The 22229-nt window shown below is 40.6% G+C and overlaps 1 protein-coding gene and 1 non-coding gene across 2 annotated transcripts in view; both read left to right on the forward strand.

The window, feature by feature from the left end:
- Positions 1-22229, forward strand: part of PRKCH (protein kinase C eta) — a 233676-nt gene that overhangs the window by 62121 nt on the left and 149326 nt on the right. Inside the window, exon 2 of the mRNA XM_025442644.3 lies at positions 5585-5648. Coding sequence (XP_025298429.1) covers positions 5585-5648 — 64 coding nt within the window. The remainder of the gene's footprint in view (positions 1-5584; positions 5649-22229) is intronic.
- LOC112658092 (U6 spliceosomal RNA) lies at positions 21479-21581 on the forward strand. Its single transcript, XR_003135497.1, has one exon. It is a non-coding gene; the product is annotated as a U6 spliceosomal RNA (small nuclear RNA).

Genomic DNA, 22229 nt, shown 5'->3' on the forward strand with positions numbered 1-22229 from the left:
AGCACTCTGGCCTCAGCCCTGTTCTGTTGGACATTCTCTTAGATGATGATGTAGCTACTGTAGGCCCTGTAGTCCATTAAGCTGAGAAGGAAAGTGATTTGAACCAGGTGGATTTGGGATCCAGCAAACCTTGAGTCCTAGAACAAGCTGAAGTTCTAGGGAAAAAATATGAAGCTCCTAGGATTTGGGGCCTAGTCACTACATGGGATGTGGGAAGCAGAGCCTTATGGCACATAGGAGAGATGCAGAGGTTTTAGTGGATAGCAGATTCAACATGGGTCACTAGGGCTTCTCATAGTGCTCGTGCAGTCTATAGCTGCATTAGTTATGGGCAGTGTCACTATCAAGATCAAGATTGGTCATAATCTTGCTCTTCCCTATGAGGGTCAAGTTAAACCTGCAGGCTGATGTTCTTTATTTAAGGGCACATGAAGAAAATAGGGCACCTCCAGAGGAAACTGGTCAGAATGTCAGATGAGAAAACCATGCCTTATATGAAACTAATGAAGGAATTTGGGATATCCATATTTATTAACTTATTTACTGACTAGTTCCATGAATGTTCCAGACCTCTTATGTTCAAGGTAAGATCTAAGGGACAGGGCATAACAATTGCAACATGACGTGGAGTCCAACGATGGTCTCTATAATGGTACAGAGTTGTCCAACTGCTTCAAGTGGCCTAGGAATATCTTATAAAAATGAGTTTTGAGTTGAGTCTTGATTGACAAATAGGGGTTTGACAGTTAAAGAGAGGAAAGAGTTTTCTGGCCAGAAAGATTGCATGCCCTCAGTCACTAGGCAGTAAATGTCAGGCAGATAACAATGTATTTTTCACAATTTTGACTATATTCCCCAGTATGCTGTCTGACTGTAACACGTTTTGTTGATCTCTCAGATTAAATGACAAAACATACCTCCCTAGTCTACAAGTAATTAGAAGAGCCTGGGGTACAGGTTGTAAATGTGTTTAGCATGACGCAGCATGCAGGGCTATGTGCCAGGCTAAAGAGTTTGGACCTTATCATGGAAGGGAGAGGAAACATTGAAAGATTTTAAATTAGGAAGTCACATGGTCAGATTTTCATTTTTGAAACTGGTCATTGGCAGTGGTTGGAGGAGGGTGAGTCTGGAGACAGGAAACAACTAGAAGGCCATTGCAGATGGCCAGGCGAGGCATGGTGGTAGGAATAGGGAGGAAGAGGCAGGTTTAGGAGAGGCACAGAAAGTGGGTTTGGTAGAATTATATGTATGTCACCAGGAGCCTGTGCTGCTGGGTCAGTGGTGATGTCAAGACTGTGGGGGTGTCAATTAGGGGGCATAGAATAAGAATTTGGATCCTCGGCATGTTGATGTGTTGAATTAAAGAAATTTGTCTCAGTGGGACAAGGGAGAAGATACTTTTAGAAAAGGTCCATATATAGGTTTAAGAGTGAAGTCTATGCTAGAGACTTAGGAAATGAATTTGACACTGCTCCCTGTCCTTAGCCTATACCCATTTGGAGATTCCAATATGTTTGTTTCTTCTACTCCTCCCCCAAAGAATCTCAAGTTGGTGCTGAAATCATGAGGTTGAATCTTCCAATGGAAGAAAAAGAGGACTTAGCACGATTTAAAGGCAATGGGCGGGGGTGGGTAGGTGGGGGGGGGGGGTTGGGAAGAGAGAGAGAGAGATGCTGGAAAGGAGCCTGAGAGAGAAAGAGAAAAGTGAAAGGAAGACCAGGGAAGAGGGTCTTCCTCTGGAAGCAAAGAAGTTTGTGAAGAAGGAAATTTGTGAAGAAGGAAGCTGTCAAGGGGATCAGAGCTGCAGAGATCAAAGGAGATGAAAACAGACATATCCTTGGATTTGACAGTGGTACATGCCAAGGGTTGCAGGAGCGGTGTCAATGCCAGAGGGAGGCAGAGGGTTAGATTGTAGGTGGTAGTATGGATGTTAGAAGGTATAGAGGAGAGGTGATAACTGTTTTTAAATATTTGACTTATTCTCTTTGGCTGCCAATTTGAATAAGTCTTTCAGTGCAGATGATAGAATACTGTACTCAAACTGGGAATTTACAGGCTCAAATGACTGAAAAGTCCAGAAGAATCAAGCCAAGCTTGATCTATGGGTTTAAGTGATAAAAAGATCTGGTCTCTTTCTGTCTCTCAGCTTTTTCTTCTTAGCTGACTTCCTTCTCCAGCCCAGTGTGGTGGCAGAAAGGGTGCTGGACACTTTCAAGTTTATGTCCTTCTAGATTAAAGTTCAGCAGAAGTGAGATCTTTTCTGTTTCTAGTAGATCCAGGACTCCTAATGGGACCTACTTGAGTTTTGTGCCCAAACTGTGCCCCAGTTACTGTGGGTAGAGAGTAATGATTACTCATTACTCTGATATATCAGCTCCAGGCCAGTCATCTTGGCTGGAGAAATTCAGTGCCTTGATTGGCAAGGCCCAGGTCACTTGTCCAGGCTGGAGCTAGGAGCATAATCCCAGCCAAATTATTTGGACTACCTGTTAGGGAGGGGTAGTTCTCGAATAAAAGCTGAAGTGCAGTTCCTGGAGGCTGGAATGGATGTTCTAGCTGGAGAGAAAATAACCACTGGACTTATAGGGGAAAGACTAGGATCAGTGCATAGAAACTATTGGTTGCTGCACTTCTGCTTTGTGAGAAAGATCCTTCTGTGGATCTGTAGGATGAAAGAGGCCAGATGTGGAGGTAGCAAGTTGGCTGTCACTGGGGGTGTCCAAGCAGTCACTATGACTAGACACCAAGAGCCTATCAGCACTGTGTAAATGGAAGGGGTGATCTGGAAGACCATATTTTCCAAACTGTTTGTCTGTAACAGGGATATATTTTTATGCTAAAACCCATATACCCTTAAAATGCATGTGAAATTATAAGCAGAAGTTTCATGACATAGCACTTTTCCTTACTATGTGACACGTGCATCTTTACTGTTCCAGAATCTTGGTTGTGTGCAAACCACCCCATTGTTTTCATGTCAAATCCATAGTTTGTAAACCCCTATTCTAAGGTCAGGGGTTTAAGTGGAGTGGGCTTGAATCTGGTGTTTGAGTCTGGCTTTCCCATGGTGATGGTGGCAGTGGTCAAAAATGAAGAAGCAAACCTATTCTACTTGTGAGAACTCCCAATTCTGTGTGGTGGACTCTTTAGCCATCAGAGCAGCTCCAGACCCCTGGGAGTGGAGGAGTGGCCTTCTCTGTGGACCCTTGGGTCAGTGTTGGAGAGAGTTTACACACTGGCCAGGGGCCGGGGGATCTTGGAGGTGGCCCCAGCAATCTGTCTGGAGGCTGACAGCGGCTCCTGTGCCAGCAGCAGTTTATGTTGTGAGGTTGAATGTGTGTGCATGTGTGTGCTCTTTGCCAGGCCTTTATATTGAAGATGAAGGAGTGGCTTTTAAAAATAACACATTTTTGACTTGAAACAAGTCAAGGCAGAGAGTGGAGACAATTAGAGACTGACATCCTGTTTAGTCATCTCTCCAGAGAGCTCTATTTTCAGAACTGTTCCATAAAGGTTCACAAGTGGTATTAAGACAGTTTTGGGGATATTGTTCACTTAGCAGTAGTCATGATATAAGTAGCCGATTTGAACGTTGGTGTGATCTACAGTGTGGTAACACCTTGATAGTAGATCTTGTGCAGAGGAATGGGAGTTTATAAGACTAGGCTGTTATACAGGTAAAGCTTTCTGAGTCAGAACAAAGCAGGCATCTTTTATTTTGAAAAAGTATATAATCAGGGTGTGGCCTTAAAGAATATGTGGTGGTAAGCTAGGGAAAGGTCAATGCATTTTTTTCCCACTCTTTGTCACCTATGGGTACAGTAAAAACAGGAAATAGTACTATCAAGGTTCTTTGAGCTCATTTGATGGAAACCATGCCAAAAATGCTGAATAGCGACGTCACAGACTTTTGGATGAGAATGGTGAAGCTTGGGGTGGTTAAGGACCTTGCCCAGACTCCAGAACCAGCTGTGGCAGTCAGGCTGGAGGCCATGTCTTCATCTAGTTTGGGCACTGCGCCATGTAATTTGCAGCTTATTTAAATGTAATATTCTACCAAAAATGATCAGCCGTATCTGTACTTGGCTTCTGTGGACCTCTCTCTCTTTGATGAAAAGTCAAAGGCAGGAATAGAGTCATGAGCTGTGTCAGACAAGATTTTGACAATTGTAAATTCATGTATTTGGGTCCAAAAGAACCTCACAATTTAGAGATATTCTTGGATAGTTCAAGGTTAGCACTCAGCCTGAAGAGGGCAGAGCCCGTCCACCTGGGCTGGTGTGATCAGAGCAGGTCTAGAGGGTGCTGCCTTGAATCCAGAGGCATGCTGCAAGAGGACAAGACCTAGCCTGGAGACTGCAAACTGCCTGGTTTGCAGAGTGGATGTCTTGATATCTCAGCGCATAGATAAGAGCTTTAAGGGATGTTGATACTCCATGAACAGGCAAGATTAATGAATGCAAAGTACCTGAATTGCCTTCCCTGGTGCTTGCTGAAGATGGACTACACTCAGGTGAAAATGGTAGAGATGGAGATGGTACTCTTCCCTCTTTTTGCTTCCTACAAGAAAAAGTTGCAGTTAACCATGCCTCATTTGTTTATCGCTTTGTATGTTGCCATTATTTCTCTATTTCATACATCTGCCACGTGTTTGTTTTTTTTTTTTTTAAGATATATTTGAGAAAGAGAGAGAGTGAAAGGTTGGAGGGGCAGAGAGAAAGAGAAAGAGAGAGAATCTCACACGGACACCCCACTGAGATTTATGCCCAACGTGGGGCTCGATCCCATGACCCTGAGACCATGACCTGAGTGGAAATCAAGAGTCGGACATTTAACTGTCTGAGCCACCAAGGCACCCCTTACCTGCCATTTGGTTTAATAAAATGTTGCTCTGACATGAGATAGGGATAGCTCAGAAACAATGACAGTTTACAAGTGCTTCTCCATAATATCACAAAGAGCCAAAATAGAAGAGAATAAAACTGAAGACAAGGGAAACATTGAAAGAACTGTTCCCCTTAGATTTGCTTTTCCACTTTTAAAGTTCCTGTACTTGCACTTATTTCTTGTCCCTTCTCCATTGAATGAAAGACTTAGGGGATCCCTGGGTGGTGCAGCAGTTTAGCGCCTGCCTTTGGCCCAGGGCGCGATCCTGGAGACCCGGGATCGAATCCCACGTCGGGCTCCTGGTGCATGGAGCTTGCTTCTCCCTCTGCCTGTGTCTCTGCCTCTCTCTCTCTCTCTGTGTGACTATCATAAAAAAAAAAAAAAAAAAAAGACTTAGGTCTGGTTGATGGCTGTGATTTGCACATGTAGGCCTCCTTGTGAAGAATTATTTGAGGGGGATCCCTGGGTTGCTCAGTGGTTTAGTACCTGCCTTCAGCCCAGGGCATGATGCTGGAGTCCCGGGATCGAGTCCCACATTAGGCTCCTGCATGGAGTCTGCCTGTGTCTCTGCCTCTCTCTCTGTGGGTCTATCATGAATAAATAAATAAAATCTTAAAAAAAAAAAGAATTATTTGAGGCCCACAAAAAGTACTTTGAAATTAGAATATAACACCCAATTCTTTTCTCTTTCTAGGTGGATCTGGAGCCAGAAGGGAAGGTATTTGTGGTAATAACCCTAACAGGGAGCTTCACTGAAGGTAAGGATTAGTTTTGGGTGGTTTCTGGTATAAATATAATCTTAGTCCCCACTCAGTAGGAATTTTTAACATGGAAGTTATAAAAAGAGCATTTTGTAAAACATGCTTTAAAAAATTGTTTTCTGGGCAGCCCTGTGGCTCAGAGGTTTAGCGCCACCTTTAGCCCAGGGTGTGATCCTATAGTCCCAGGATCGAGTCCCACATTGGGCTCCCTGCAAGGGGCCTGCTTCTGCTCCCTCTACCTGTGTCTCTGCCTTTCTCTCTGTGTGTGTCTCTCATGAATAAATAAATAAAATCTTTTTAAAAAAATTGTTTTCTGTTGGGTTGGCTGGTATTTTGTTTCTAATGATCTGTTGGTTTGGATTGCCAGATTAAATATATTGGCTAAATCTGGCAATCTCAGGATTTGTTTAACACACTCAGAGTTTAACATTTTCTTCATCATCATCTTAGCTGAATTGGTTCTTGCCTCTTTTCATTCATGTCTATCAAATTGTACTGTAGATTTTTGGTTTTGGGCCAACTTTTCAGTTTGCCCTGAAAGTGTTAAAATTTTAAGGATTATGTTCTCTTTCTTATCTCCTTCTGTCCTTTAAGGGATTCTATTCCTCTTCTCCTGGTACCACCCCCACCGCCCACTCTCTAATTTTTTTTTTTTAAAGAACTGAGGTAATATATATGCAGTGAAACTGAACAGATCAGAAGTGGACGAATTTGAGTTTTGGCAAATGCATGCAACCACGTCACCAGCACCCTGATCCAAGATAAAGAAGATTTCCACCACTCTGAAAGTTCCCTGTGTCCTTTCCCAGTCTCCTGCTGCCAGAGGCAATAAATGGGATGGTTTTTTTTTTTTTCACCATAGATTAGTTTTGTCTATCCTTGAAGCTCATATAAATGGAACTATGTAGTACATTCTCTCTCATGTCTGATTTCTTGTGCACAGCAGTAATTTCTGTGACAACCACTCGTGTCATTGTGTGCATTAGCATCCTATTCCTTTTTCTTGCCAAGTGTTCCATTACATACCCATTCTCTTCTTGATGGACATTTGGAGTTATTATGCTGCTATATGCATTCTCGTACATACATTTTTCTTGATGTGCACTTTCATTTCTCTTGGGTAGGTATGTAGCCCCTGGAATTGGTGGGTAATAAAGGACATATATGTTCAACTTTATAAGAAACTCTCACATGTTTTTCTAAAGTGATTGTATTTTTATACTCCCACCAGTGATGAGCATCCCAATAATTCCATATCCTCATCAACACTTGGTATGGTCATTCTCTTTAACTTTAGACCTTCTAGTGGGTATACAATGATATTTTGTGATTTTAATTTGCATTTCCCTGGTGTTGGATACTTTTTCATGTGCTTATTGGTCATTTTTTCCCCCCAGTGCCAGTTCAGGTCTTTTGTTTTCTGAAATTCGATTTGTCTTTTTATTACTGATTTATGATTGTTTATGTTTTCTAAATAAGCATCCTTCGTGAGAAATTTATAATGTGAATATGTTTTCCCAGTATGTGGCTTGCCTTCTCACTTTCTTAATGGTTCTTTGAGCAGAAGTTTTAAATTTCTCTGAAGTCCAATTTATCAATCTCTTCTTTCCCTAGTTTATACATTTTGTAATCCTCTTTAAGAAATCTGTCATAGGGTCACAATGATATTGTCCTGTTTTCTTTCAGAAGATTACAGGCTTTTATGTTTAGGTCCATGTTATGTTATATTTAGGTCTTTCTTTGTTCCTTTTTAAATTAGTATTTGTGTGTGAAGGGGTTGAGATTTCTTTTCCTTATACTACAATCCTGTTGTTCTATTCCCTACCATTTGTTGAAGGCTTTCTTTTTTCTTGGAACCTCTGTCACCAATAATTTGACCCTACTGTGGATCTATTATCTATTTGTCTGTCTTTATGCCAATATGACATCATCTTCATTGCTGTTGCTTTATGGTAAGTCTGAAGGCTAAATAGTGTGAATCCTCCAAATGAGTTTGTTTGTTTGAAGGGTATTTTAGCTATTCTCAGTATTTTAAATTTTGATGTCAGTTTTAGAGTCAGATTATCAATTTCCACATGAAAGCCTACTGAAAGTTGAATTAAAGTTGTATTGAATCTATCCATCAATTTGAGGAGGGCTGACATCTTAACAATTGTGAAATCCATAAACTTGGTATATTTCTCCATTTACTGATGGTCTCTAATGTCTCATCCATATAAATATTAGCAATTGGATGTAATTTTTAACATAGAGATCTTGCACACATTTTAAAAAATGTATTCCTAAGTATTTTAAACTCTTGACGCTGTTATAAATGGCACTTTAAAATTTTTATTTTGGAATTGGTAACGGCACATAGAAATGAATTTTTTGTTTCTTGGGTGTGCATTCTATGGCCTTAAAGAATTTCATTTATTGGGACGCTTGGGTGGCTCTGTGCCTTCAGCTTGGGGTGTGGTCCCAGGGTCCTAGCATCAAGTCCTGCATTGGGCTCCCCTGGAGGAGCCTGCTTCTCTCTCTGCCTGTCTCTGGCTCTCTTTGTGTCTCTCGTGAATAGGTAGATGAAATCTTTTTTAAAAATTTTCATATAGGGCAACCCTAGTGGCCCAGCGGTTTAGCGCTGCCTTCAGCCCGGGCGGTGATCCTAGAGACCCGGGATTGAGTCCCACGTCAGGCTCCCTGCATGGAGCCTGCTTCCCTCTGCCTGTGTCTCTGCCTCTCTCCTTCTCTCTCTCTCTCTCTCTCTCTCTGCACCTCTCATGAATAAATAAAATAAAATATTTAAATAAAAAAATTTTTTTTCATTTATTCTAGTAGGTCTTTCTTCTTTCTTTCTTTCTTTCTTTCTTTCATAGATATTTTAGGATTTTCTCTGTAAATAATCATGTTATCTATGAATAAAGCAGTTTTCTTTTTCTTTGCTAATATTTATGACTTTTATTTCCTTTTCATGCCTTATTGTGCCCGGACGCCTTGAGGACAGACGACCTTGTCTCATAACTAGTTTTAGAAGGAAGGAATTTAGTCTTTCCCTAATAAGTATGATGTTAGCTGCATGCGCTTTGTATATACTTTTCACCACAGTCAAGGAAGTTCTTTCAAGTCCTAGTTTTCTGATAGGTTTGGTTTTTCTCTTTTAATCAAGAATGACTGTTAAATTTTGGCAAGGGCTTTTTCTTTATCATTGACATGAGCATATGGTTTTTCTCCTTTGTTCTTCTTTATTTTCCAGCAGTCAGCTAAATTACTGGCTATCACTTAAAATTGTGAAGGCTTTTCAGAGTGAGATTTCTCTTTTCACTTTTACCCCTTAGTTCTTGGACAAATTCCATAGTCCTGAAACATAGTGTTCACTGGTAAGGCGTAACCAAGCTGGGGTTTCAGTGGAAAGCCCAAGGTATTTTAAGTTCTTTTAACTTAGTGGGACTTGGGCTTCAAATTGTCTCTCCTACAATGGGAAACAGCAGACATCTCAACTCCTTTCTCTCAGCCTTCTAATTATTGCTCTAGTTATTGCGCTTGAACAGATTGAAGGAGTTTATAAATTTGGGGATTCTCCTCTCTGTGGCCTATCTTTTCCAGGATTTCTCTGCTCAATTTCCAGTCATCTGTTAGTCCTGAGATGTTGTCATTTCACTCTTCAAGCCAGTAAAACTGTAGTTTTCGGTTTGAATTCTTTTCACTCGACCTCATGCAGCCTGGGGAATAACCTTGGGATATGGCCTATAAATACGGATCTTAACCAGCGCAATTCCCTTCTTTCAAGTATCACATTCCCTCCAATTTCTGTCCTTTTTTGGTTGTTCTCCAGTGTTTTCAACTAATTGTTTTGAAATATATTTCTAAAGGCTTTAATTATTTGTGGTGGAAGGGTTAGTCTATAAAAAGCCATTCTACCATTAACAAAATCCTGTGAAGACTTTTAAACCTGTGGTTTAATGGTTTGTCCTTTTGGTGTTGGCATTTTGCAAATTGGTGACACTTTTGAAATTTGTTTTTTCTCTCCTCTCAGGCTGACCGTTGTTCATGTGGGAGGTCTATTTTAATGTTAATGTTTAATTTTGCCATCTGTTGTCTCAGTTGTTGCATCTTACCTTTTTGTTCCAGTATTGAAATTAGCAGATATGTAGGGTACTTGGACATGAACAAGCTCTCCAGATTACAGTTTAATCAGCTCAATGACCTTTTTGTTTTGCTTGGTATCTTGTACATGGAGGCTTTGTGAGAAAAAGGAGTCTACTGATGCTCAGTCAAAATATAACGTAGGATTACAGAACACTGTTGTTAGAACATTCTCACAGTACACGGGACATGGGCAAAACCATGGTATAGACAAACCCAGTCATAAGCTAAGAGGCAGAGTGAGGAGTGGGTGAGATTCTCAGTGCTCTGCACTAATGTTACATGAGACCAATGGAGTAGGGCCATGGACAGAAGACCGGGTCCTGTTGTGCTGTAGTCATTATATGACTTTTCTTCTTTTTCTTCTTCTCCTCCTCCCCCTTCTCCTCCTCTCCCCCTCCCCCTCCTCCTCCTCCCTCTCCCCTCCTCCTCCCCCGTCTCCCCTTCCTCCTCCCCCTCCCCCCCCTCCTCCCCCTCCACCTCCTCCTCCTTCTCCTCTCCAGGACTAAATTATATTATGGTTCTATCTTCCTTAATTGAAATACTAGAACGCTGGTACCAGAATACTTGTGGATGTTCTTATATTCATTTATTAGTTTTAGTGATAAGGAAGGAATGCCAAATATTAGTAGGGGTGAGTTCTTACCAGGTCATTGCAATCGTTTATCTTTTAGAGGTGATGCTGGGTAAATGTGAGGCTAGCTGAGTTCATCTTTGGGAATCCCACCTCCCCTTTATGTTAGTCCTTCTTGCTCTCTGCTTTTAACTGTCTCTTACTCCTTTAAGATGTCTGGTGATCTCCTCTCTCTAGGAACAGTTGCTAATAGGGAAGATAGTGAATTCATGGGCTAATTCACACTGAAGTGATAGTGATCAATATCTTAGTGCTCTACCCCTCTTAGGTGTGTCTGTGTGTTTTAAAAGATGCTAAAACTGATGTTTTTTCCACGAGAAATAGATTTTGAACATTGACACTTCAGGAGCTGTAGCATCTATGTGTGGGATATATTTTAGAACCTCAGATCTCTTCTCTATAGGAGCATTGTCTTATCAATTTGGCTCTGAGGCTGGGCCTCAGCTTGAGCTTGCACATTGCTGTTGCTTTAGAGCACAGCTCCATTGTCAAATGCAGACGACGTGATAACTGCCTCTGTGTGTGTGTTACACACAGAGGATGATGGAATGGAGCCCCCACCACGCACCTGCTACAGCTGTGGCAGCAGCCGGGGCCTGGCATTGTGAGAATGTCCCTGGCTTGGCTTCACTCCTGGCAGCCACTTTAGATTATTCCCGGCCATAAAATGACAGGTTGGCTGATAGAACATTTGGAGCTCTAGTTCTTATCTTGGATGCTGAAGGGCTTTGCATAAGAAAGCACTTGCATAAAGTCAGGCCTGCCCAGTGTTCCCAGGCTGCTAGAGGAGCATTGGCTTAGGATCCCAATGGGTTGGCCAAAGCTTGAGAAATGTTGGTTGAGTCTCAAAGTGCATCTTAGGCTGTGATTTTGAAGATCAGATGTTAAAATGTGTAGTGCTTTGGAAATTGTAGAGTGCTTGTGAAAAAAAGTGTGCTAGTGGGATTCCCATTTCCATGTTTCTATTGTCACGGTAGCAAGATTCCTGTCATTCTCCCCACCCTTGCCTGGGACCCTGTGAATACTCAGCAGTTTTGTTTTATTTTGACGGATTTATTTTTTTATACTAGAAGCTTCAAGAATTTAGTGAACAATGACAACTATGCCGTGGGTTTATCTCCATGCCTATTTTCTTTCATAGGCTCCTATAGGAGTTTTGCCACTAGATCAGATTCTATAATTCCAAAGTTTTCCTTAAAAAAGAAATTGTTTAAATGTGGCAGTGATCTGTGATATACAGGGCTGGTATTAGGAGCTACTGACTACTTCTCATTTCTTCCTCTCTCATTTTCTTATCTTTCATTAGTTATGCTGAAATAGCAGCTAAGGCAAACAGTTTTTATTAAATGTAAGACATGACTGAGGAATGACATGGCCCATATCTGCCAGGAACAGACTTGCTATTCACCATAGATGCTAGGGAGATAAAAATGGACAAGACTTAAGACACTCTCTCGAGGGAGCTCATCGAGGGGGAGCAGATGCACCCCATGTGTACAGGGCAGGGGCCTATGTCCTGCCATGGGAACGAGCCCAAGGCATAATGTTGGCACCTGGGAGTATGTAATCAGATCAGCCAGAAGGTTTTAGAAAAAGCTTCGCAGGGGAGATGATATTTAGAGCAAGTTCAAGTGATAAGTAGAAATGCACCAGGAGGGGAGGATAGTTTAAGAGGGCAAGACAGTTTGTATAGAAGCACTGAGATGAGAGAGCAGTGACAGTTTCCAGAAACTGAAAGTAGTGGGTTGTTTTCAGAGGTTGGGGAACATGGGGGAGATGTGGGAGGGTCTTCTGTGAAGGTTTGCCTTAGTTTTGGCTGCTGTACCAGTGTAACTGTGAACAGTGCCACCTTTCACTCTGAAAGAGTCCCAGGCTAGAAGATAAATTACGTGGACACAGTCCTTTTAAGTTAGTGGAGGTGATGGGGTTGCCAATGAAGGGTTCTAAGCAGAGAGAAGTAAGATCTGATTTGGTAGTAATAGGTTCAAGGGCCTGGGAGCAAGGGCATGTTTGAGCATAAAAGGAAACAAGAGTGTGGAAAGCGATTAAGACACTATTAAAGTCATGTAAGAGAGAGATTAGCAGAGCCTGGGTTCAGTTGGCATCTGTGGGGATGGATAGAGAAGGGGACAGCTATATGACATGTATACATAGGATAACCAACTGGAATTGGCAACTCACTGCATGTTACAGGTGAGTAAGGATGATGTTGTGGAGTCATTCACCGGGGTAGAAATATACAGATGGACAGTGCTGAATTCAGGTTTGAATAGGCGGAGTTTGAAATGCTTGTGGGAAACCCAGGTGGAGATGTCTAGGAGGAATTGGAAATAAGAGTCTGGAGTCTGGCAAGAGATCTGGTCCCAAGATGTAGCTCTAGGGTGTCAGTAAGAGATCCATAGATAAAGAGGCCCAGTGAGAAGATTTAGAGACCCAAACCAAGGCTGACCAATAGCAGATCTCTGTGAAACACCAGCACCTAAAGACTCTGGCTCACAGGTTATAATCTGTCAAACTCACTCAAGCTGTGTTGAAGGTTTACTTAATGGACACCTATTTTGTTTATATATTCATGACTCACTCAGTAATATTTGAGCGCTTACTGTATGCCAGAGACTGCTTCATCAGATGGTACAATGTTTTCCAAATTGACATCAAAATGTGTTACAATGAAGTTTGAATACAGAACAGAACACAAAAGGCTTTGAAAAGTAATGTTTGAATTAGTGTCAACTGTAGTAGTTTTGGGGTTTGGTACAATGTTCTGTGTGCAGGTTTATTAATGCTGGGGTAAGAAGAACAGATAAATCTCAAAAACTTACAGTGAGGGCTGTCTCCACTGAATTAAGGCGGAACAAGAAAAACTCTTAGTGGAAGTCTCTCTCTCAGCGGAAGGCATAAAGTTATCCACTAGATCAGAAACCCATCACCATTGTTCATCTTAAGAAAGGGGTTACTCTTGAGCAGATGCAGAATTCCCCTAACCAGTGCTGCTGAAGTTAGACACAGATGAAGTGATTTGTTATTTTGAAAAAGCTATCTCATGTCAGTCTTGATTTCATTCTAAAGGCTAAACCTTTCTGGAGCTAACAACTGGATGTGCAACCTAATCAAGTTGAAATTTATTATGGTGATGAAACAAACATAGCTTTTAATGCAGCCACTGGGTGCTGACAGAATGGCCGAATCTGGCCATGTGGATCATTGTCACTATGTTGGACTAGTTTTTACTCGGAAGAGTGGAGTGACCCCCCCACCCAAAAAAAAAAAAAAAAAAAAAAAAAAGATTGAGGTAAAGGATAAAGGAAAGTGATGAAAATACATGAACACGAATTGGTAACTGCTCTCCTTGGAAGAGAAGTAACAAATTAAAGTAGTGATATCTCAGGTGAGAACAAATCAAAAAAGATGTTGATGCATTGTTGTGCTGTTAAGAAATATGCTGTCAGATTTTAAGATTTAGTTTGCATAAGTGAAGTTTGCCTGGCCTCAGGGTACCTCAGACTTCAATGGTTGGTCCCCAGAAAAAGAAGCAGACATTACATGCCTCCTATTGGAAGCATGCCACACCCCCATCTGTGAGGTAGCCTTGCTTAAAAAAAGTCATGCCTAAATCTTGTCAGGCTTCCAGATCTAACCACCAGGTTAAAGGAAATACAGGACACAGGGGACATTTTAAATGACACATGAGAGAGGCACTTAGGTGGCTCAGTTGGTTGAGGGTCCCACCCTTGATTTCAGCTCAGGTCATGATCTCAGGGTCATGAGATGGAGTCTCTCATTGGACTCTGCTGGGTGGGGAGCCTACTTAAGATTCTCTCTCCCTGGGCCCCTCCCCACTGACATGTCTCTCTCTCAAAAAAGAAAAAGATGTCATGGGAGAGACGTTTTTTTTCAACCAAGAATTAGAAGAAAAGAAAGGAGAGAAAACCAAAATAACAGAAGAGAGACATACTAACCAGTTTCAGTATATGGACCATGTTTTATCCCAATTCAACACAAACTATAAAGCAGTAACTCTCAGGAGACAACCAAGGAAATGGGCACAGTAACTGGACACTTGATGATATTAAAAATTTGTTAATGTTATTTAGGTATGATTGTGGTATTGCAGTTGTTTAAAACAAAAAGGGCATCTATTAGAGATACATTGTGAAGTATTTACTGGTGAAATTATTTGATACTTGAGATTAATTTAGAATAATTAAGTGGTGGGAGGAGGGAATGGGGTACATATGAAATCAGATTATCCATGAATTGATTGATGAAGCTGGGTGTTGGTTACATACTGGTTTATTTAAAGTACTCTTTTACTTCTGCATGTGTTTGAAATTGTATTTAATAAGAAGTAAAAAATTAAGATAAAACTATACATTAAAAACATTATCTATTTCCTAGACAAAAAACAGAATCTGGGTTGCCTTGGGCAGCCCGGGTGGCTCAGCAGTTTAGCGCCGCCTTCAGCCCAGGGCGTGATCCTGGAGACCTGGGATCGAGTCCCATGTCAGTCTCCCTGCATGGAGTCTGCTTCTCCTTCTGCCTGTGTCTCTGCCTCTCTTTCTGTATCTCTCATAAATAAATAAATAAAATATAATAAAAGAATCTGGATTGCCTTTATAACATCAAAATGATCCTTTAACTTTAAATCCATATTGCTTCTCCTCTTTTATAAATTAAAGCTGGTGTTGGCTCTTTTTTTTTTTGGTCTGTATATGTTTGATCATTAATTTCCAATTTTAATGTATTATGAAGAGGCAAGTTAAAATTTTTTTAAATGACTAAGGTACTTCAGTACTTTTGTTTAAAAGTTCTAAATAAATATTAAGCCGTGACAGTCAAAAACTGCAGGTAGGAAGAGATGAGTAAGATAATGCCCTTCATTCCATCGTAAAATTATTACTTAAAATGAATGACAAGTAAATCATCTCCTACTAACAATTACATAACATTTTGTACTTGCAAAGTTTAATTTTAAGATAGTTTCCTAAAAGAATAAAGTAAATCAAAAGAATTAATGGTAGAAGTATCTTTATGAAAATAGTAAGACAGAAGTTCTGAGTAGGCATGCTTTTTTCCCCAGAATTTCCCAAGCATGCTTGAAGGTATTCTGTACCAGTTTTGTTTTCGGTGGGAGAAAGGTCACTTCTTAAAAAACAAACAAAAATACCACCTGACAAAACACCTGTCATTGGTGGATTTGATGCTTGTCTAGAAAGTTTGCTAAAGGGGCTCCTGGATGGCTCAGTTGGTTGAGCCTCTGACTCTTGATTTGATCTCAGGTCCTGGTCTTAGGTCGTGAGATTGAGCCTCATGAGGGGCTCCGCACTCAGGGTGAAGTCAATTTGTCCCTCTTTCTTTCCCCCTGCCCCCTCCTACCACCACCCCTGTGGTCTCTCTCTCTCTCTTCTCTCTTTCAAATAAATAAATAAAATATTTAAATAAAGAAACCTTTGCTAAAACTTTGAACTGCTCCCTTCTTTCAGACTTATTATATTACTTGGGACTGATTCCTAAGGAGAATATGGAAGATATACTTGAATTTTGGTATCTGCTGATTCTTTCTGCCAAAGCAGTGCATCATTGTGTAGAGTAAGATTCTAATCTTCTTCTTCTTTTCTTTTCTTTTCTTTTCTTTTCTTTTCTTTCTTTTCTTTCTTTCTTTCTTTCTTTCTTTCTTTCTTTCTTTCTTTCTTTCTTTCTTTCTTTCTTTCTTTTTCTTTCTACCATTGCCTCAGTTTTTAGCTCAAATTTCCTGTGTCAAACCATTGGTTTACAAATAGTGAAGTTCTTGGCTAAATCATTGTGGCCACATGCAGCAAGGCAGATGAGACATGTTACCGTTTGAAAGCTGCAACCCACAGTTTCTCACTGTATCTACTACTCACAGTGCATATCATTTTTAAAGGGAAAAGAGTTATCTCTGTTGGAAGTTAATTTTCAGGATTTCTTTCTTGTGTTTCATGCTAGGTGACAGCGTGTCGATTTAATTTGCTTTAAATTTAGCTCTTATAAAAATTTTTATTCCTTTGGTATAGTCAGCCTGAGAAATGAGTGACCATTTCAGTTTTGTCCAAGCAGTTCTATGGCTACTGCTGGAAGTGAATGCCAGCTTGAAGACAGGGCAGGAAAGAAAGAAAGAGACTTTGAGGAAGGGAGAAAAGAAGGATAACTAGAAATGGAAGAACTGATATTTTTAAGGGAGCAAGACTAATTGTCTGGTGTCATAGATTGTCTGCTCCATCACAGCCAGCTCATTTATTAAATGCTTCTGTGGACCAGATACTGGGCTAGGCTGTAATCTGACAAATAGCAGCATTAGCCCTTGTTTTATTTTCTCTCTGGAAACTGGATGGCTTCTTATCCTAATAATTGGTAACCTCTCTATATTCATGCAGTCCCTTATCTTATGTCGTTTGCTACCCACACCAAATTTCTGAGGCAGATGTGATGCTCAGGATGTAAATGGTGAATTTAGCACAGAGACACTGATGGCTGTGGTCTCCTGGATAATAAGTGTGGTCTCCTGGGATAATAAACCCATGCACAGCTCAGCTTGCGATGCTGAGGTCCGGTACAGTATCCTTCTAGGCCACCCAGTTGTCTGGGAGGCATTTTGTCTTTTCTTTTTTATTCTACCGAAGAAATATGGTCCTCTAGGTGTATAAAATCATTCTCCTCAGAGTTGTGTCATCTTTTGCGATGATCTGTTTTTGTAAGGCTTTCCTTGGATTCCTTGTTCTTAAACCTGAAGATTGATGTTTACTTGGGAAAGGGCCCATATTCTTAGATCTTAGGCATGGATCAGAGAGTTCTGGGAAGATTGGACTTGAGATTTGCTCAAGTTTTACCATGATTATCAATAGGTACTCTTAACGCAGATCTTAAACTAGAACTCAGAAGGAATTAAAAAACATTTAAGTTGAACTTAGGGTATGATAGCTGTATTTGCATAGTTATACCACAGTCATCACTGGCTTCATCCTGACTGCTTCTCTTATTTTCATTGACTATTGATGGTTTTGTTCAGAATTTTTCAATTAGTTCTCAAAGAATAATTCAGTGATTTTTTGAACCCATAATCCTGTTCTAATTATTTTTACTGTGCAATGTGCTTTTTCAGCTAGTTTTTGTTACAAGCCCTTTCTCATAGAAATAGGAAGGTCAGGAAGTGACACCCAAACAACCAGAAGCCTCTGGTGGTTTCTAACTTTGGAAATGGCTGTTCAGGGTAGCTTTATGCTGCACTTTTGCTTGATTCGAGCAGAACAAGGCAGTCACAATACTTCTGAGCAAGTGGTCAGGGGTGTAAGCACTGGAAGCTAAACCTCAAAAATAGCTCAGAGATCTGTGGATGGAAGTATTAGTAGATTTGCTTCATGGGGCACTCGCTTATTACAAACTTCATTTTTTAAAATTACCTTAATGTGGTATTCTCTCAGTGGAACTGAGATTTGGGTATAAAATAGAAATGATTTAATTTTTTGATAGAAAAATTAATTGCTCCAGAGTCTATTTTCATTATGCTTCAATCTCATTTCTAGGGACCTCTGATCTCTGCTCTTTCTGTTTCAAATGAACAGCCAGTTATCTTGGCATGACTTTTCTTACTAGATCTTCCCTAGTAATGCCCTGTTGTCAGTGGGCAGGTAGAGAGGAGGAAGACCCATTTCTTCCTTCTCCCTTGAAACTGATCTTGGGCATCAAGATTTCATTTGATGTTTGAGATTGCTCTTTAGGGCCTCAAGTCAGTGCTGAGTGACACCCTGCAGGAGGTTGAGAGTATAAGTGTGTGGGTGGGGGCATAGCAGCCTAGGTTTGCAGGCACATTCTTTGCATATGTCATAGATTGCCTTAGATTTTTGTAAGTAGCAATTTCTCACATTATTTTGGAGAAAATCAGTTTCTGCCTCTGTGAATTTACATTTGGTTACAAAATGTACCATGTTGAGCAATACTTCTAAATGATTACCACTTGGGTCCACTGGATCAAAAGGAGTATCCATTTATACACACAGGGGGTATTTATGCACTGACACTGGTTCTCACAGAATTCAAAATTTGGTGTGCAGGAGATGACAAACTCTTAGATAATTAATGTAATATGCTAGGTGGTAAGTGCTATGAAAAAATAAGGCAGAGTCAGGACAGAGAGAAGGGTTGTGTGTGTTGTTCTATTCAGATTAGATGACCTTTGATCCAGAGATCTGGAAGGAGAGAGGGAGTGGACTGTGGGGCTGTATGGGGAAGAGGGAACAGAAGTACAAAGACCCTAAGTTGTATGTGTGTGTCGGCGGGGAGGATGGTTGGTGAGTCTGAGTTGTAGCTGAGGAACATGGCTGGGCTTGAGGTCCTGGGGAGGTGCCCTGCATCGTTATTGGCACAAGGTCAACACCCTGTTAATGTCACTTACCTATTCAGGAGCATGCCATGTTGCTTAAGTGAAGTTCACCTATATTTGATACTGGCTGATTTTCCCCTTTGGCTGGGGTCTCCAAGAGCACCGTATTACATCCATTTACAATGATTTAATGTAAGTTGCTAAAGGCTAAAATAGTTTAAGTTCATCATGAAGACTTTCCCAAGTTCTCTGAACTCAATTGTGGTTTCCCATTGTTCTAAGCTAAATTAGGATCCATTACACAGCTTAGTAAGTATTAAAAGTTTAAATCGACTGTTTAGAGATATATAACAAGTTCATGCACCTCTCAATATAATTAGCTATCATTCAAATCTATTTGTGGGTTAATAAGAAATTACTCTTATGTACCTCACCCACTTAAATCATGGAAAACTTAGGCTTAGCTGGAGTCTTCTGTTCTTCAGCATGGTGGGAACTATCATTTATTATGAAGTTTTAATTAATGTTAGTGATACATCTGTTAAACATTTGGGGAGGTAAATAGATTGAAACTTGGTCTGGGCATGCTGTAGGGACTTAGTACATAACTTTTAGAAGCTAGTTCTTAACTGAGTTTTGATGATACTTCCTGTTTCGTGTAAATGAGTATACTTCCAATATTTGAGTCCTTGGATTGGGATTTATCAAGTACTGAAAATAGAGCCTTTAAAAACTGTGAGATGGCAAGAAAGGATCTATTCTAGAGCAATGAAATCACTTGAGAATTTTGAAAAATGCAATTCTCAGGCCCCAGACTGAATTAGAATCTCTGAGGAAGAGGCCTGGGAAACAGATTCCTAATTGACAATTTGCCTGGTTCTAATGATTGACCAAATTTTGACACCCCTGTTGTATCCCAAATCACATTTAATGTGATTAATGGAAAGTTTTGGCGACTGGAAGTTTTGCTAATTGAAAAAAAAAAAAAGTAGAAAAAAAACACAGAGGGGAGTATATTACTTTGGTGTAGTCTTTTAAGAGTTGATAAAACATCAGGGTTTTTTTTTTGTTTTGTTTTGTTTGTTTTGTTTTGTTTTTTTTTTCCCAAGAGCTTTAAAAATACCATGACAAAGCTAGGTCAGGTTACACAGTTCCTGTGCTTTTAGGAGGACAAAATGAGGCTCAGAGGTTAAGGGCCTTGCTAGTGTCTCTAATGGCTGCAAACACTCAAGGCTAATGCTGAGACTCAAGCCAGGCTTGAAAGTGGCAAAGGTAGGCTGGGAAAGATAAGTAGCTGCCCTACCTATCAGCTGTTGGACTACAGATTTCCCTACTTTTAGAGTAATCAGGTTCAGGAAAAGGCAATTTAAAGTGCTTCCAGTTATAATGGAAGCCAACATTTTGAAAATACATGTTTTAGGGATACTTGGGTGGCTCAGTGGTTGAGCGCCTGCCTTTGCCTCAGGTCATGATCCCAGGGTCCTGGGATTGAGTCCTGTTTCAGGCTCCCTGTGGGGAGCCTGTTTCTCCCTCTGCTTATGTCTATATCTCTGCTTCTCTCTCTGTGTGTCTCTCATGAATAAATAAATAAGATGTTTAAAATAAAATACATGTTTTAAAAGGTTTGATTGGTACTCTGCCTTTAAAAATTATGACAGAAATTAAGAAAGTCCATTTCTTCTTACATTAGTGTTTAGGTTATAACGACCCCTTTATGCTAATTCTTAGAACCAAGAACAGATTAAATAACTCAGTTGTGTACTTTCCTGACTGATTGGAAGGCATGATAACATTTTCCACTTCATGATGACTTTTTCAACACTGTCCTGAAGAGGGTTGTTTGCAGAAATATTTGAAGGCGTCATCGATTTTTCCAAAGGCTGGTCATGGCTCCATCAGTGTTGATCTTTGCTTCATTGGTGATGGATCTCTATCTGGATTTACTGTGTCAAACTGTGATTGGAGTAGCTTGTCAGTCAGGTTCATGACCTGCATCAGCTGCAAGATCTCACTTTTATCTGGTACCTGATTTTTATTGCATATGTTGTTGCATGGTATGTTTCTAATACTCAGAAAGTGAAAACAGCAACCATTCACCTGGAGGGCAGGAATAGGGTAGTTTGTTTTTTTTTTTTAAAGATTTTATTTTATTTTTTTAAATTTATGATAGTCACACAGAGAGAGAGAGAGAGAGGCAGAGACATAGGCAGAGGGAGAAGCAGGCTCCATGCACCGGGAGCCCGATGTGGGATTCGATCCCGGGTCTCCAGGATCGTGCCCTGGGCCAAAGGCAGGCACTAAACTGCTGCGCCACCCAGGGATCCCAGGAGTAGGGTAGTTTTAAGCAGGGAGGAATGTCAGAGAAGGGACTAATTTAAAGGTGCTCAGTCTGTTTACCTATATCAATATTACTATTATGAGGATTTTATTTTATTTTATTTTAATTTTTATTTATTTATGATAGTCACAGAGAGAGAGAGAGAGAGAGAGGCAGAGACATAGGCAGAAGGAGAAGCAGGCTCCATGCACCGGCAGCCCGACGTGGGATTTGATCCCGGGTCTCCAGGATCGCGCCCTGGGCCAAAGGCAGGCGCCAAACCGCTGCGCCACCCAGGGATCCCTAGGGTATCGTAACTCTTATACAAATTGTTTAGGTGCCATTCTGTAGAAGGGACTACATATCTGGGTACCACCATCACATTGAACACCTACTTAAAATACATCCAGGTATGCTTGCTTCTGCAGCACATATACTAAAACTGGAATGATACAGAGAAGATTAGCATAGCCCCTGTGCAAGGATGACATGCAAATTCATGAAGCATTCCATATTTTTTGTATTATTCCATTAATATGAACTGCCTGTAACAGACAAAGCAATAGAGATAAAAAGTAGATTAGTGGTTGCCTAGAGCTGATGGAAGTGGTGCTTTTAGAGGTGATGGAACTGTTCTAAAACTTGTGATATTTTCATAACTAAAAAAAAAAAAGAAAAGAAAAAAAAGAAAAGAAAATCTGCCCAGGTAACAATACCTGGAGGAATTCTTTCTATAATTTTTTTTTAATTTTTATTTATTTATGATAGTCACACAGAGAGAGGAGAGAGGCTGAGACACAGGCAGAGGGAGAAGCAGGCTCCATGCACCGGGAGCCCGACGTGGGACTCGATCCCGGGTCTCCAGGATCGCGCCCTGGGCCAAAGGCAGGCGCCAAACCGCTGCGCCACCCAGGGATCCCATTTTTTTATAATTTTTTTTTTAATTTTTATTTATTTATGATAGTCACACAGAGAGAGGAGAGAGGCTGAGACACAGGCAGAGGGAGAAGCAGGCTCCATGCACCGGGAGCCCGACGGAATTCTTTCTAATAGAGGACTTTAGGAAGGATTCACTGACAAAGACTGAAGCTTAATTCTGGGAGAGAACCCTCTTCAGTGTTGTGAAATATATTAATACGTGATGATTCAGTAGTACTCTGGCATTTC

Source organism: Canis lupus, chromosome 8 (assembly GCF_003254725.2).
Source record: "Canis lupus dingo isolate Sandy chromosome 8, ASM325472v2, whole genome shotgun sequence".
Lineage (NCBI taxonomy): Eukaryota > Metazoa > Chordata > Mammalia > Carnivora > Canidae > Canis > Canis lupus.